We start from the raw sequence: 17,227 nt of genomic DNA, 5'->3' as shown, positions 1-17,227 counted from the left end.
TCATTAATGGACTGTCAGGGATTGTCGCTGCATCGTGTTTCCTTCCGGAAAGAATTTTCTGGTGCACCAACTGGCAGTTGGACTGCTAGTAAAATCTCTGGTTTCAAGACAAGAACACAGAAACTTCTGGTAAGTAAAGGGAGCGGAAAATTAATCCTCTAACTTAGCATAGGATTCATCGAGACACCCGTTGAGTATTTAAGCTCTCCGGCTGGCCGTAGCAACAGCTTTGTGACCTCTAGTCGGGCGGACCGCCTGCGAAGGGTTTTGTTGTGATGGTGTACCGTTTGGGCCCTCATTCTGGTGGTTGTCGCTAAAACGGCTTCGTCTCAGCTCAGTGTGTTTCGGACTCAGTAGTGATGGATGACAAACCTTTATCCACATTAATTAGTAGTTTTTCAGTCTGTCATGTAACTGTACGAGAGCTAGTCATGGAGATTAATTTTTAGCCTCTTACGGGTGGTGAATCTTTCAAGCATATAATTGAATTACAAAATATTGAAAAAACAAACAAAAATAACATAAATATGTAATGGTCACTAATCCAACATTTGACCACAAATCTGGTTAGCAACCACTGTTGCTAACAAATGAATTTTCAGCAGAGGTTCCAAAACTTTCCAGCTTTTGACCTAAAAAATGAAATGTTAGATGGTCATGACCTCGGTTATTGATCGAGGAAGCATTTTAACAGTCAATTAGAAAGAGGTACAATGACGACCCAATCAACAGCTATAAGTGAAATATATTTTTGCTTTTCTTCAGGCTTTATTGTTCTTGAGGTGTGATACCTGTACACACTCTTCCATCAGTTCACAGTCGAGTTCCAGTTAAATAGTTTGTAATTGATCATTGTTTCATTGTGTTTGACTGGCAGACACGATGGATGAAGAGCCAGAGAGAGCCAAGCGCTGGGAAGGAGGTTATGAAAGGACATGGTAAGATGTGTAATGTGAGAATATTCTCAGGTTGGGACATGTGCTGGTATCTGATACAACTACATGGGATATTCCTGAATTTCTACAGGGAGGTGCTTAAGGAGGATGAGTCTGGCTCCCTTAAAGCCACAGTGGAGGAGATTCTGTACGAGTCCAAAAGAAAAAGGTGCGTTAGACAGCAATTTCAATACTATTGGAAAAGCTCATTTATTATAGAAACAGTTATCATTAAGTGATTAATTACACAGATGAATGGAAAGCCTTAATTTTGTTTAATTATTATTTCCACTTACAGCTGATGAACATATGATACAATTAGAATTTTACATCAGTTCAATAAAAGAAAATAAAAAACAGAAACCTGGATTTAATTAAAAATATGTTCAATACCTGCTTAAAAGTTATTTTCAAAAGGCATATATTGTAATTTATTGAGTGTGATGTGTTTCAGTCTTTAGTTGCATGTGTTTTTCAGCCTGGTTTTTACATCACTGCTCTGCTTACCTCATAGGGTGACACAAAGCCATGCACAAGTGAGGCTTGGGATGGTGAGTGAAGTCTGGATCTTTGCTTCTCCACAGGGTTTCTCAGTCCATACTGTGAAACTACAGCAGATCTCATATGAGCTACAGCTCTAATAGATGCCATGTTCTCACAGCTAACATAGTATCTTTAGAATAAAAGTGTTGTACAGTGACAACCACCTTTAGACATTCTATAAGTTCAGCCAATGGAATTACTGTTAATGAAAAGAACCAAAACAAACCAGCCAAGCTTATTGTCAGCAATTTTTTTTAAATTAGGGATACACAGATATAAAAATTTGGGCTGATATTGACATGCAATATTAGTATTGCTGTCATGGCCGACAACTGATTTTTACTGATATTATATACATTTCCCTACCCTTTTGACACCTCGAAAAAAAAACAGACCACACCGTTGACTTCGCAACAGCTTCTTTTCAGTTAAACCCCCCACAATCCTGTTTTGCATCACTATCACAGTCACAGGACCAAACAAATACCACATACTCAATCTCCTCCAGCTATCAAATGGTAACAAGATAAAAATAAATCTCACTTGTTAACATCAGCCTAGTTATTAGAAAAATAGCCACCGACACCCACGATAGGGCTAATATATTGTGCATCTCTCTTCTTGAATGAAGTGAGCAACCAGGCTCCAGCGTTGCCCTGAGTGAGACCAGTGTCTGATGGAATTATCAGAAACAGCCTCACACGTTGTGTTATCATAAAAATCATTTTGAAACCCAGAGGAGATTATCATTGTCTTGTGCTCTAGATGCGCCACATATATGTTGTTATTGACTGTTCACGCAGTATGGAGGACCAGGACTTAAAACCCAACCGTCTCACCTCTACCCTGAAGGTGAGACAGAACACACCTAGCACCAGTTACTGCACATGGTGATTGTCTCTAAGCCATATTCCCTTTCTTCATCTTCAGCTGATGGAGGGATTCATCGATGAATACTTCGACCAGAATCCCATCAGCCAGGTATGACACCGTTAGATTTGCGCTTAAAGAACGGAGCAGACGGACAACATGCTCAGTGTTGGTAGTTGTAGGGCAGGGGTGGGTAACTCCAGGCCTCGAGGGCCGGCCTCCTGCAACTTTTAGATGTGTCTCTACTTCCACACACCTGAGTCAAATAATGAGGTCATTAGCAGGACTCTGGAGAACTTGACTGCACTTAGGAGGTGATTCAGCTGTTGGATTCAAGCGTGTTGGTCCAGGGAGACATCTAAGAGTTGCAGGACACCGGGCCTCGAGGACCAGGATTGCCCACCCCTGTTGTAGTTCATCTGGAATTTTCTGAAATAAACTACATTAGTTTTTGTCTTCCACCTACACTCAGAAGACTGTAGAAAAATGATCTGGAATGGAACATCAAAGTGTTTCAACTAACACTTTGATGTTAGTTGAAGCATCTAATAATTTAATAATATTCACTATATTAGAGTGAATAATATTTCACTACTAATATTTAGCTACTTTTTAGGGCTTCTGGAGAAACACTTTACCCGACCAGCAGCATCCCCCTCTTCCACCCGATGAATTCTCCTGTTTTTTTGGCAGTGTGTTTTGTGTTGTTTAGCATGATGAAGGATCTTCCAGAGTTTGGCTGATGATAATACAATCACTGCTGCCCTCTGGTGGTTGTTGGTGATGTAACTGTGTTGTTTGACGTCTCTTTTGTCTTCAGAACATTATTGCTGTCCTCTGAACTGTGGATCAGATCCGCATACCTGTAAATGAAATGTTTATCTCTTGACTCAGTTATGTTGTGTTGTGTTAGAGGTAAATGTTTGCACTCTGCAGCCTCACTGTTCCAACTCACAGGAGTGTAAGTGTAAATATTAAAAATACTTCAATTTATGTGTAGATTACATTCTTTCAGTTTCAGTAACATTTAACAGGCTTCTAATAAAAAGGAGTGTTTCAAATATTACTTTAAGAAAAATCAAACAATTGCTCTGTGATTCTAAAACTGCTCAGTGTTAACATTGGTAGAATATGAAGCATTAAGCAGCAGTATAAATTTACAGTTGATTGTCTAATTCTTTTTATTTCACTCAGTTTCAATAGTAGTGATGTTGAGTAATAAATGTTTAAGTGAATGTAAGCAGGAGGACAGCAATTGTTTCAGGTAAATAGGGGTGGTTCTAAAGCTCCTCTGATTATGTAGCTAAGCTAATTAAATGGGTTGTGTTTAATTCCAGGTTGGCATTATCACCACCAAAAACAAAAGGGCTGAGAAGCTTACAGAACTTGCAGGTGAGGATCAAAGTTCATTAGCTATCTGCTGAACATGTATTTGTCAGCCCAACCACCAGGAATAGTTTCTACACACAAATCAACCATGTTTGACCTGTTTTATGTAGACCAGGCTCAGTTATGTGGTCTGCTGCCAGCAAGGTTAGTCCAGGCTGCAGGTAGTCCAGATTAAGGCTGCTGAGTTAGTGTTAAAATGTCCATTCTCTACAAGTGTTACTGAAATGCACCACACTTGAGTGGCCTCTATTGACTGTTAGGTTGGAGCATGATTTACTCACATTTATAAAGAAAGTCATACTAACAGGGAAACATAAATCATTTTATGAAAAGTTTTTTTATTCTGATATTTAATCATTTTACCAGATACTCTAGGGAGACAAATTTAATCCTAAACTGTGCCTAGACAATTTGTTACAAAAAATTTGTCAACATAGCAATTAAGGAATGGAAATAATTTCCTAAGAACATCAGAGATTTAAATGGCACACTTGGAATCTCTCTTAAAAAATCCCATGTTCACTTATGGAATTTGTAAAACATTATAATGTGCATACAAATGGGTACTTCTGCATTACATGCACAACATTGTTCCTGCAGCTCAAACTACATTAACTGCACTTTTACTGGTATTTATAGGCAACTTAGTAAGATTTTTGTGATGCATTGCACACTGCTGTTTGTGCAATGCACATTTTGCGGTGCAAAACGTACATTTTGTACAAAATGTAAATAAGCAAAAAAGAGCTCAATATACTGTATATCAAATTGCAATCACTGTGGGTGAAAATTTGTGCAAAATTTAGAATGCTGTGTTAGGAGGATTTAAGAGTTTCCAGCGTTGCCTGTCAATAATATATTTGACCACTTTAATTGTCATTTATGCTCACACCTGATGAGGATCCTAAAAAAACTTTTTAGTATATTTTTTTATTCACATATATTTTTTGTCACAGCCTAATCTGAATATAGACTTAATTTCAGTATTCCAGCTTTTTTAGAGGATGGAACATAAACAATCAGCCTTTAAAGTCTGAGTTAAAGCTGTCTTTGGTACTGAATGATGAAACAGGAAGCATTGCTCTGCTCATGTGCACAGGGGCTTATCTCAGCCTGCTGCTATGTGTTCCAGCAGTCTGTGGACTTGCATCAATTTCCTGCCCTCCTTAAATGAATGAATCATTGTTACAAAAGGGATTTAAACAGAGAACGATTCTAGAACCATGGCATCAGACATCATGTAGTCCCCAAGGCTTACACACTGATTTTCTTTAATGACTTCACCCTCGTCTGCACATATCCCGAATTGAAGCATACTGTTAGTGTCTTTTTTTACGATCCACTGATATTTTTTCACTGGCCAGTGCACTGTACCAGAGTCGACTACACCCTTTCAGAGAATAAGTCCATCAACATAGAATTGCCTCAGGGTGTTGCCCCTAGACAGTTATCTGCACAGATAACTCTTCTAATTAGCAGCCTGGGAGCTCAGATTGGAAATCTTCTGATGGTTTCTGGTTCACTAAACAGAGACAAGCTTGCCAGTTGGAAACAAAAAACTGTACAATTGTATGGTATGGCACCAACTATAGTTTAGGCCTGTTGCAATAAATTAAGTAATTGCATAATTAAACAAATTCAGTAATTTACATTTACATGATTTATTGTTTTTCTTTTTCTTTCTACCAAAAATTGGATTACAAAAGTCTTCAGTCTGGTGCATTGACATCAACTAGCCCTTTTTTTGAAGGACAATTTTGTTTACGGAGACGTCATTATTAACTTAGTTGTTGTATCTGTTGTTGTTCGCTTATTTTGGATACAATTAAAATGTTTTCCAGCTCCAGGGTTAAATGTTCATTAGATTTGATAGTTTATTGAATCGAAAGATCTCAAAGATGTTGCATTATTATGCCATTATTTTACTTGAAAATGGTCTCAAAACAACCTTTATTGTAATAACTTCTAGGACAATTTATTGTCCAGCAAAATTTGTTATTGTGACAGGCCTACTATAGTAATCTTCTATTTCATAACAAATAAATAACTCGGGTCTAAATATCTGAGGTTCAGATGGATCACACCTTTAATGTGACTGAAGGGACATATGAGCAGTGTGTTTTTTAGAAAGCTTTTAATTTATCCCTGACAATATACAGTCCCCACAGTGTATAGAAAGCAGCCTGTAACTCCAAGTCAAATATTCCTAGGAGACAATGAAGGCTGGTCACAGGAACAGCTTGGATTGCAACAAATATTAGCTAATTATAGAAGTACAATGCATTCAGTCTCTCAGCTAGTCATTTGTTTGATGTGGCCTGATTTTCTAAAGAACCAAAGTGTTTCAGGAGCCAATAGCATGTTCTGATAAAGCTGTAAATAAATTACAGATTAGCTGTTTCTATTTTGAAGCAGCAGATGTAGCCAGGTGAAACTTTTTCAATGAAACTGTGTTACTAAGATAGAAATAGTGATGTCCAGTTGTTCACAGTAGCTAGATACACTGCTTTTTGTCTGGGATCCAAGTTTCCAATGAATCCAAGGCAGAAACACATTCATATTGTTCAGCTAACTATGTGTTTATTACACACCACATTGTCCTTCCAACAGTTTACATGTTTTCCTAATATTGTGCATCACCAGAGAAAATAAATGTTTGTGTGGGTTCTCCTGCTCCCTCAGTCTACGCTGTGCCAGTTAAACCTGCTCATCCTTTATTTTGTTTTTCCAACAGGAAATCCAAAGAAGCACATTGCTGCTCTGAAGAAAGCAGTTGACAGCTCATGTGTCGGAGAGCCTTCCCTGTACAACTCTCTCAGCCTGGCTATACAGACTCTCAAGTGGGTTCACCACAGATGCTGTTCCACAGAGGCTTTTTGAGTGAAACAGCAACACTTAGATTCTCTCTCTCTAAAGGCACATGCCTGGGCACACCAGCAGAGAAATCCTCATCATCCTCAGCAGCCTGACCACATGTGACCCAGCTAACATCTATGAGCTAATCAAGGTGAAGACATGTTTAATCCCAGACTTCTAATCCCAAGCTGGTAATTAGAAGAGTTATCTGTCCAGATAACCGTCTAGGTCCTACTGTAGACTCTAGGCGCAACACCCTAAGGCAATCGTACGTTGATGGACTTACCTTCTGAAACGGTATAGTCGACTCTGGTATAGTGTACTGGCCAGTGAAAAAAAATCAGTTGATTGTTAGAAAAAATGACACTAACAGTATGCTTCAATTTGGGATACGTGCAGACGAGGCAGAAGTCATTAAAGAAAATCAGTAAAGTCAGTGATCATAATGTTATAATGTAGTTTCATTTGCCAAGAAGGCATTCATTGTTGTAAGGAAAGTGTTTTTTTTAATGATATATCTGACTATATTTCAGATATATCATCAAAATATCTGAAATATGGATATTTTGATTCATTTCCATCTATATTTATTAAATATAGATGGAAATGAAACCACCTTAAAAGCATATTTTGTTTGATGTGACTGTTTAAAGTAATTTAAGAACTGGCTCTTAACTTGTGCTGAGGTTCACATACTGGTTTATCATCACTTTCTTTAGTTAACCTGTTTTATCTGAACAAAACTTTTTTGTTTTGTAATATTCTCTGTTTCTCTAACTTGTTGTTTGGCAGCAAAGAGCACAAATTGCATGTTTTTCTTTGCTTTCAGACCCTGAAGTCTCTTAAGGTGCGAGTGTCAGTAATTGGCCTCTCAGCGGAAGTCCGAGTGTGCACGGTTCTGACCAGAGACACAGGTGGATCCTACCATGTTATCCTAGATGAGAGTCACTTCAAAGAGCTGCTCATGCTTCATGTCAAACCTCCGCCAGCAAGCTTCTCATCGGAAAGCTCTTTAATACGAATGGGTCAGTACTAGAATGTTTGACATTCATATTCTCTAAATTAACTAGAATTGCAACATATTTTGCTGCCGGCATGATAAAAGTTGAGTTTCCTCTCCTGAAAGAGATGTTTGGTTTCTTTAATGTTGCTGTTTCCTTCAGGTTATGTCACAGATTAAAAGTATTCTGGCACTGGATGGGGAGTCAGGGTTTCCCCCAGAAACCTTGCCAACCCAGTGTTTGGGGTGCCAAGGTGGTCCACCGGCGGTCCCTGGGGTTTTGTGTTAAAGGCTGTTAAGTTGACAAGAAATGCAAAAATATTACTGGTTAGCTAACTATATGCTACGGGAAGACATCGCCAGTGACACGCTATTTAAACACACAAATGTAGAATCTTAAGAACAACAAATAAAAAAAATATAATTAAAATGAATATCAATTATTTGCACTTCTTTTTAATCCAAATTAAGTCAGCAGCTCAGTAAGACCCCCCCAGGCCTTCAGGGACCCCATGAACACTAATATTTTAACACAGACCACAGATATACAAATGTAACATTTGTTTAATGAGAATATCAATGCTACTAAATTTGATTTAATGGTTTCATAAATTAAAAGATTTTAAATTGTTTAACAAACACAGACTAGTGTTATGACCAGTTAGGCAACATTAAATTTAAGGTTTTAAGCAGCTGGCAAGTTTACTTTGTAAAGGGTCAAAGAACAATTTTCATAGTTAGATTGTTTTGTTACCACAGCCACAATCTGATGCTTTGAGTTTAGTCTTTGAGATTGAGCTCTGTTTGTTCACAAATGTATCTCAGTAAACTACAATTATCACTTATTGCTTTTTAGTTAGGCAAATTCAACTACTCCCCTCTCCCAGAATGTACTAAATCCATGTTGAAATGCTGTTAGTGGTCCTGATGTTCTTAACAGCTAGAGAAGCCCCTAAGTAAATTTCTGCTCAAGGCCTAATACAGCCTTCGACCGGCCCTGCATGATATGTTAAATTTGTACAGACATGCACAGCAAACGGGAGATTTAATTTAATGCTACTAATGTGACTTTGGTAGCTCTTCCATTTTAAGTCTGTTGAGTTTTTAATAAGTACCACAGAGACTGTTTTGGTTGCCCGATCTTTATGGACTGTGTTTTTCAGATCTGTCTAAGTGGACAGAGTTAATATATTTGATGCATCGTGTAACCGTAAAATAATATAACTGAAAATAATATAAAATAAAAAAATAGTATAAAATAACGTGCGTTAGCTCTTTCCGTGGAGCTCCAGCTTTTGGCCGGTGCTTTAGCTTAACCCCAGACACAGAGCCACGAGCTGGGAAGCGTGTTGAGATGTTAAAGCTGCACATAATTCTTTGTTCACAGACATAAATCATTCTCATTGCTCGCTCAACAAGCACATCTGAAAGCGCGACTACAGGCTATACCTGCAGTTCAAATCATAATTTCTCACTTTGGGTTGATGTAAATGTTCATACAGGGCAGCCTGTGTCCAGATTGAGTGAACGGAGGTGCATGCGACCCGCGCTAAGGTAAACTTCAGAGATCAAACGTGCAGAGGCGCCAGTGGTGTGATTGGTCCATTCTCCAGCTTTGTGGCTTGTTAAATTCATCAACTATAAACCAATTTTTAAGGAATAACTCTGTTCTGCCAATGAAATGTTCAGCGCCACAGAGACGCTTGTAGGGCTGAAATGATTCCTCGAGTGATTCAAGCACCTTGATTATTAAAATTCCTCGAGGAAAATTTATCTGCCTTGAAGCTTCGTTAAGTAATTTTTTATTATTTAATACACCTGTTCCGGCCGGGTTATTACTTGCGATGCGCAGCGCTCTCACTTCTGCCTGAGTTTGTTGAAGAATGCTAAGTGTTAGCAGCATAACGTCCAGTTTTCAAGTTCGGCCTGGGAGGTTTTTATTGATTGATGATAATGTCCAGGTCTTTGTCATTTTTCGGGGGACCAATAAGCATCCTTAAAATGAGTGGCGCGATGCCTGGACTACGGCAGCTTTTCTCCTCCCTGAGCCGCTGCCTAGTGGCCGGTTCAGAGTGAACAGCGGGGAAGAACGCTCCAGGTGTATTTATACACCTGAGCGAATAGACTGAACACAGCGGGCGGTTGTGCATTAGATGATTAACATAAGTGTAGAATTACAGACGAACCGGAAAATTTATTTCATATCATTCCAGTCGCAAATGGGTGGCGGAGCTCATCGTGACGGTACATAGCTGGTATATGAGTTCCTGTGTGTCAAATCCCGTCGCTAACATGGACACAAAAACTATAAATGTCTGGGCAAGGTGAGAGTTCATCTATTACATTGACTGAAGGTGAATACATAAACGAAAAGCTGGACTATAGAAATTTTTTTTATAAGCGTATTTGTGAGCCTGCCTCTTTATTATTAAATTGAATATAGTTTCGGGTTTTTTATATAACGTTTCTTTAGGTTAATTTAGAAATTGGAGTGAGCTGTTATTGTTACAGGTTAATTTTCTAAACTACAGAAAAGTTATTCAAATGTGAAAAATTGGACTGGTGTTGATATGCGATAGTAATACTGCTGTTATGTTAGATTCACCAATGTTTTATTTTATCTTTTTTTTATCCGATTACTCGATTAATCGTAAGAATAATCAATAGATTACAGTGAACCCTCGTTTTTTCGCGGGGGTTAGGTTCCAAAAGAACCCGTGATAGGCGAAATTTGTGAAGTAGTAACCTTTATTTTTTTACAATTATTATATAATGACAGAACCTGGCTATCCATGATACATTAAAACCAAAGAACAAAACCTTTTTACAGGCCCAAACATTTGTTTAACAAATAAAAGTACTGTATAAACGTTTTTGTTTTTTTTAACAAATAACTACTGTACTGTAAAATAATACTTCTAATCATCAATACGAACTGAAGGCTTCAAATTGCAGAGATCAGCACCGCCCCACCGTGACCCGAATCATTGGATTAGAACGGGAAAAAATGAAAAATGATTATGAAAAAAAATACAAAGTAGAGTAGGACAAATAGTGACTCACGTGTCACTGCTCTTCTGACTGAGCCGTAGCATCCTGACTCCGCTCTGCAGCGTTTTTTTCTTCTAAAGCCCGCGGTGCAGGTGTGTTTTGTCAAGAGAAGAACATAGTTATCGGTAGTTGTTGTCGCTCTTTTTTCTTCTGGGCAAAAAGATTCTTGAATTTGGCAAGCTGTTTTACGTACGTGTACATATTAAATCGCAACGTTGTTGACACACAAGTAGAAAAGAAACGGAGAGACTGTTTAGCCAATCAGAATGCAGAACACAATGCACGATGCAAATCCGTGAAGCAGCGAGACCGTGAAAGGAGAACCGCGTTATAGCGAGGGGTCACTGTACTCGATTACTAAAATATTCGTTTACCGCCCTAGACGTATGGCAGTAGGGGGGCAAGTAAAGCTACGGTCACATTGAGACCAGGGGGCCCTCTATTGGTTGTAGGGGGTATTGTGTCTTACCTGCTGTTTGACATGTCAGCCAGTGAATGGTGGTTGTTGTTTCACCCCTCAGGAAAAATTTGGTTATTGGAGCTCAGCTATGACACAGAATTACAAGTTCATATTCAAAAATACTTCATTAATCCCAAAGGGAAATTAAATTAAATGTTGTAACTCATTAATTCTTCAAGATGCAGCTTGTGATGGCTGTTGACAGAAAAGATCTCCTGCAGCAGTCTGTATTAGAGTAACTCTGAAGAAGCCTCTGACTGAAGATACTCTGCCTTCCCAAGACAGTGTCACAAAGAGGATGGTCAGGGTTATCCATAATTTTCTTGATTATATGAGAATCCTTCTTTGCGCAATCATCTCACGAGGTTCCACAGTTGCCTCCAGAACAGAATCAGCCTTCTTTTTCAGGCTGTTGAGACTTTTTAGGTCCCTGGTTTTGATGCTACTGCCCAGCAGATGATGGCAGAAGAGATGACACTCAACAACAGACTGATAGAAGATCTGCAGCATCTTGGTGCAAACCTTGAAGGATCTTCCTCAAGAAGTCCAGTCTGCTCTGCTCCTTCTTATAGACGCTTCACTGCTATGTCTTCAGTCCAGTCTGTTGTCAAGGCAAACATTGACTAGTGTTATGACCAGTTAGACATTAAATACATGTGGTTTTAATTATTAAAATAGTGTTACTGTGTAAAGGTCATTAGTGGAGTGTCATGATGTTGCACCCTAATCAGCTAATGAACTCAAGACACCTGCAGAGGTTTCTTTCACTCCAGGTCAGTGGGTCAACATGGGGAACACTGCTGACTGGACAGATGTCCAGAACAGAGTCATTGACACCCTTCACAAGGAGGGGACGCCACAAAACATCATTGCTGAAGAACCTGGCTGTTCAGAGAGTTCTGTATCCAATCAATCAATCAATCACATTTTATTTGTATAGCACATTTCAGCAGCAAGGCATTTCAAAGTGCTTTGCATCATATCAAACACAGAAACACAATGCAACATAGAATCAACAATCAAAACACGACATTAAGTCAAGTTCCATCAATAAATTTGTAATTGATTACGTTTCAAGTACAATCCTAAACAGGTGGGTTTTTAGTCGAGTTTGCATCCATGAAAGGTTTACCTGTTACACTCCTACTGTGTTATATGGAACAAAATACCTATTGCTATTGTTATTCCCACTCACACTCACAATCACACAGTTTAAAACGATGTAGATATCCAAGCATATTAACATAAAATTGAGTGGAAGGAAGAGGTATGGCAGAAAAAGATGCATAAACAACAGGGAGAACTTAAGACTTGAAAGGATAGTCAAGCTAAATCCATTCCAGAAAAGCATAAGCCAGAGGCAACGGAAGAGGTGTCTTACCTGGACTGTTGAGTCCTGTTTTCGCATTAAAGAAAATTCTGCATTTCATTTGAAAATCAAGTTCCCAGGGCCCTTGAAATGCACATGGTTCTAATTATTAAAATGGTATTAAAAAGATGTACAGTACTTGTATCCAGGCAGTCTAGCTAGAGTCGGTTCCTTTGTCTGTGCTTTGTTTGGACTGTTGATACTAACAGGAACCCATGTTTGCTTAGGTTTTCCTCAGCACACTGTAGCCTCTCTGAGTGACCAAGATGTCAAACCGTCATTCAGCATGTCGTAAGTACAGAAAAAATGAAACTCCACCATTTTAACAGCTGGTTCCCACAATGAGTTGTGTGTGTGTGTTTGTTCCTAGTCATCTAGACAGCAGTGGCGGCCCGGCTCTGACTCTAGGAGGATACTTCTGTCCTCAGTGCCAAGCAAAATACACCGAGCTTCCTGTGGAGTGTAAAGTCTGTGGTATGTGTGATGCAGGCATTCATTATGTATGGAATGTTTTATGAAGCTGATGCTCATTTTTCTCTGTTAATATCTTTAAGCTAACATAGCTTTAGCTGTGTGAGTATGTGGGTGTTTTCTTCTCAGGTTTGACGCTGGTGTCTGCTCCACATCTGGCCAGATCCTTTCATCATCTGTTTCCCCTCCAAGCATTTATTGAGAGTCCAGCTGAGAATTATCAGCAGAATAGGTAACGCTTATTAATTTACCTGTGTCATTATTGCCATGTAATTCGCTCCTGTGTGGCCTTAAATGTCATTTCTTTCAGGTTCTGTCAGGCCTGTCAAGGGCAGCTGAAAGATAAAAATGTAAGTAGAATTCCAGAAAATTGGTTTCTCTTTAGATCTTCAAGGAAGAAGAGCACCGGCTCTAGGCCTGTCACGATAGCAAATTTTGCTCAACGATTAATTGTCTCAAAAATTATTGCGATAAACGATAATATTGTTTGAAGACCTTTTTACACTGATTTAATGGAAATGATGTAATAATGCATGCGATTTCCTGCCAAAGATAGATACACTTTATTTTCAAAAGAACACTAAACACTGGAACTGATAAACAAAATAAACAAAACAACCAAAAATAAAATGGATTCTCAGTCTCCATTAACAAAAAACTCACTTGAAAAAAAACACTAAACAACATAAAGCCAAAGTGGAAATAAATACTGCATTCAACCAAAAGAGTGCAGATTATGAAGTCTGTATATTATGTTGCCCTTCAGTAATAATTAGATTTAAATAGAGAAGATGGGCACATCGACTACCTGATGCAATAGTTCACACTACATGATTTTTTGCTCCTATTTTTCCCCTTATGACAATCTTAGAATGTTGGTCTTTCTAAGATTCTAAGAGAACACACCACACAATCTTAGAAAGACCAACGTTCTAAGATTGTGTGGTGTGTTATGGTAGATCGTTGTTGCCGCTCCGATCTAAATCAGGGGTTTTTCCCAACTGAGAGAGTTAATGCAGCCTGTTGAATGTGACAGGCAGCCAATCAGAAAGCACGGATTCTCCTCCGCGCTTTCTGAGGGGAAATTATGTCGGGGAATCCCAAACAGCTGACAAGGCGCAACCCGAAGTCCAGCGGACATTGGAGATGATATGTGGAAACAACATTAATGTTTATTCAACATGCAAAGAATATAGAAATGACAAGGGGAGGAGTTGGAGCGAAATTACTACCGCAGTTGATAAACCTGGTAACTTTTCAGCTGTTCTTCGTTAACGTGACGTAAATAGGTTCTAATGATTTTCATTCAGTCAGGACTTTACGCTGACACTAGCCACATGCATTGCAGGTAGATTGTAGTAAAGCATTGATTAATGCCTGGTTTTAAAATTAGTTCACTGGACTTGTAGCCATTATTTTGTGCCCATTGTTGGACACCACACGGCACGATCGAACCCGATTGAACAGTTATACATAGGATTTCTGTCGGGTAATGTGTGGTCTGTCAGGTTTTGAAAATGGGCCGACAATCGGCCGACAGCTCTAAGATCCTGCAGTCTGCGCTGGGCTTTACACTAAGGAAATGAGGAAGGGGGGGTCAGTGGAGAGCACTGGTTTTGAGCCTTTTTTCATTCGGTGTCATTAACAGAAAGAGAAAAAGGCCGGAAGAAACGATAATGCCGATAATTAAAATGACGTCGATAGTTTTAATTTATCGTACGATTAATTGATTTACCGTTTATCGCGACAGGCCTAACCGGCTCTATTTCTTCCTGGAAATAGTTGTATAAATGAGAATGTTTGGTTTGTATAAAAAGTTGTAGCATATGTTTATCAACACTAAAGCAGCTGTGTGTTTGTAAAAGTGTTAAATGTTGAGTTCCTAAAGACACTGGCATTTCTTTGGAATTTGTAATCTTTGGAATTAGTTTTCTCTCCATTACATTCAACCATTCAGCCATTAGCCCATAAAGCCTTTACACGTCAGTTGAGCTTAAAACATACATAAATTATGTTTCTAGGGAACCCAGAATGAACTAATTTAACTAAAACTGGGGAATGATTTGCTCTCACATTATATTGGCTACTGACCAGCTCTGTTGGACCAATCATTCCTCAACATCTGGAATGTTTCTCCCTCTCTCTGCTGGCTTCCAGGTCTTCGCCTGTCCTTTGTGTCGCAGTGTGTTCTGTGGAGAGTGTGATCTCTTCATCCATGAATCACTGCACTGCTGTCCCTGCTGCATTCACAATCGGACTGCTACATGAGGCCCAAACAGAGGCAGTCGTAGCCAGTTTGGCGCTCTGGGCAAAACACTTTACAACGGGGAGTGGGTGGGATTGGGTGTTTTGTAGTAGGCACTATTGACCATCAGATTCTCCGTTTGAGAGCTGTGGGGGAAGGCAGGAGGGGAGAATATACACAATGAGAGGGGCTGGGGGCTCTCATGCCACCCCACAAGATAACACCCTGAGCGGTTGCCCATTCTGCCGATATCAGAAACTGCCACTGAGCCCAAAGAATCAGTCTTCCTGCCCTGTATCAACCCATCACCTCTGATTCCTCATGTCTGTCCTGTCAGTGATCCCTCTGTCTGAAGAATTGACTCTCACAACTCACGATTTTGTTTTTCGGGTTGCATGAAGATCATCCAACTAACAATGCTTGGAATGTTTTGTGTGAAGAGCAAGAGGTTGTGTTTTTCATTCATTCCTTCCCTTCCATCAAAACATTAAGGATAAAACTGCTGAAAATAAGAAAAACTGGTTTGAAGCACAAAGTGCCTGATGTGGGTTTTTACATCATCTGAATCCAGATTTGAAGTATACAGTTTGGACAAGTTCAATGAAACAGTTCTTTGCACTTACTCAAATGCTTTGACTTTCATGTGTTTCTTGGTTAAATTTCCAAAGTTGTACTGCATGTTTTACCTGTACCGATATTATTTTACTATTTCTCCACAACATTGACTTCACTGCTTCTCTGCTTCAGTTAAACTTCCCACAATCCTGTGTTGCATCACAGTCAAGTGACCAAACAAAGACCACATGACTAACCCCCATCCTCCCTCTCTAAAAACAAACGGCAACAAAAAAATAAATACTAGTTGTTAGTATCGGCCCAGTTTTATTTATTGGACTGATACCAATATGCTAAAAATTTACCAATCAGTCGATACCGATTTTAGTACCACTATATCATGCGTCCCTACTCTTTTATCTTGCTGTTTACTATGAAATATTAGAAAACTGTCACTTCTAGGGTTTAATGTAGAAATTATAAAATCAGGTGAAATATAAACCACACTGCCACTTAAGCCAGAATGGAAGACTGAAGAATTATCTATCCCCATTACTTCTTTTCTACCTACATCAACTCTGAAGAATTTAAATTAATATGAGTTACAACATTTAATTTCCTTTCAGGGTCAATAAAGTATTTTTGAATTTTGAATTTCTGTGAAGAATATCCTTTTTTTATTGATCTCATGTAATATTAAAATTTTGTGAGACACTTCCAAAAAAGTAAAGGCTTGTATTTCACTCTGTGTAATAAAATTGGATAATAATTTTACTGACATGAGTGACACAAAACATTGAACTTTGTGACATTCTTTATATATATATATATTTTTTTTTTTTTGAAGATGTACCTGTAGATCAGAGGTACTCAAGTCCAGTTCTCAAGAGCTACCATCCTGCATCTTTGAGATGCACCCTGCTCCAACACACCTGAATCAAATGGCTCGATAGGCCTGTTCAGAGCTGAATGACTGATGGTGAGGGAATTCATCCATTTGATCCCGGTCTGTTGCAGTGAGGATGAATCTAAAAGTTGCAGGAGGGTAGCTCTCGAGGACTGGACTTGAACACCCCTGCTGTAGGTGGATGTCATTAGCTTTAAATAGTGATGGGTAAATGAGGTGTCATGTATCGTTTCGACCCAAAGCAAAACTGTATTGATACTGTGTCGATGCTGCGTCACTGAATACTGACAAATGCTGGACATTAAAAATCTCTACAGGCAACATAGTTCACAGACTGATTTGATGACCTAGTCTATACATTAAGATTTAAGTCATTGTATTTTATTGTATATTATATATTGTATTATTTCATATCTTCAGTTAAATTAAAAATATATTTTATATTCTTCGATACAGTCAATAAACAAAGTGAACATGTACCAAGTCATGAAAATGAAAGTGAACATGTTTGGAATGAGGACGCTTGTGGACTCTTTTTGGGTTTTTTTCACAAATTTTCATTCAAAAAAATACGTT

The 17,227-nt window shown here is 38.7% G+C and overlaps 1 protein-coding gene across 2 annotated transcripts; it reads left to right on the top strand.

Moving 5' to 3' along the window:
• Positions 1–11: 11 nt before the first annotated feature.
• On the top strand, positions 12–17,169 carry gtf2h2 (general transcription factor IIH, polypeptide 2). 2 transcript variants are annotated; one of them, XM_032578067.1, is made up of 15 exons: positions 12–129; positions 878–938; positions 1,027–1,104; positions 1,450–1,486; positions 2,244–2,330; positions 2,409–2,459; positions 3,686–3,740; positions 6,472–6,577; positions 6,654–6,744; positions 7,423–7,618; positions 12,701–12,764; positions 12,844–12,947; positions 13,074–13,176; positions 13,255–13,294; positions 15,102–17,169. In XM_032578067.1, exons 2-15 carry the CDS (start codon positions 883–885, stop codon positions 15,210–15,212), a joined length of 1,179 nt encoding a protein of 392 aa, XP_032433958.1. In that variant the 5' UTR covers positions 12–129; positions 878–882; the 3' UTR covers positions 15,213–17,169. The 2 variants fall into 2 exon arrangements, with proteins under 2 accessions (XP_032433958.1, XP_032433959.1); XM_032578068.1 differs by lacking the exons at positions 12–129; positions 878–938 and having other exon boundaries at positions 2,282–2,330.
• Positions 17,170–17,227: the final 58 nt, after the last annotated feature.

Source organism: Xiphophorus hellerii, chromosome 12, assembly GCF_003331165.1.
Source record: "Xiphophorus hellerii strain 12219 chromosome 12, Xiphophorus_hellerii-4.1, whole genome shotgun sequence".
NCBI lineage: Eukaryota > Metazoa > Chordata > Actinopteri > Cyprinodontiformes > Poeciliidae > Xiphophorus > Xiphophorus hellerii.
This window is presented reverse-complemented; position numbering and strand designations above follow the sequence as displayed.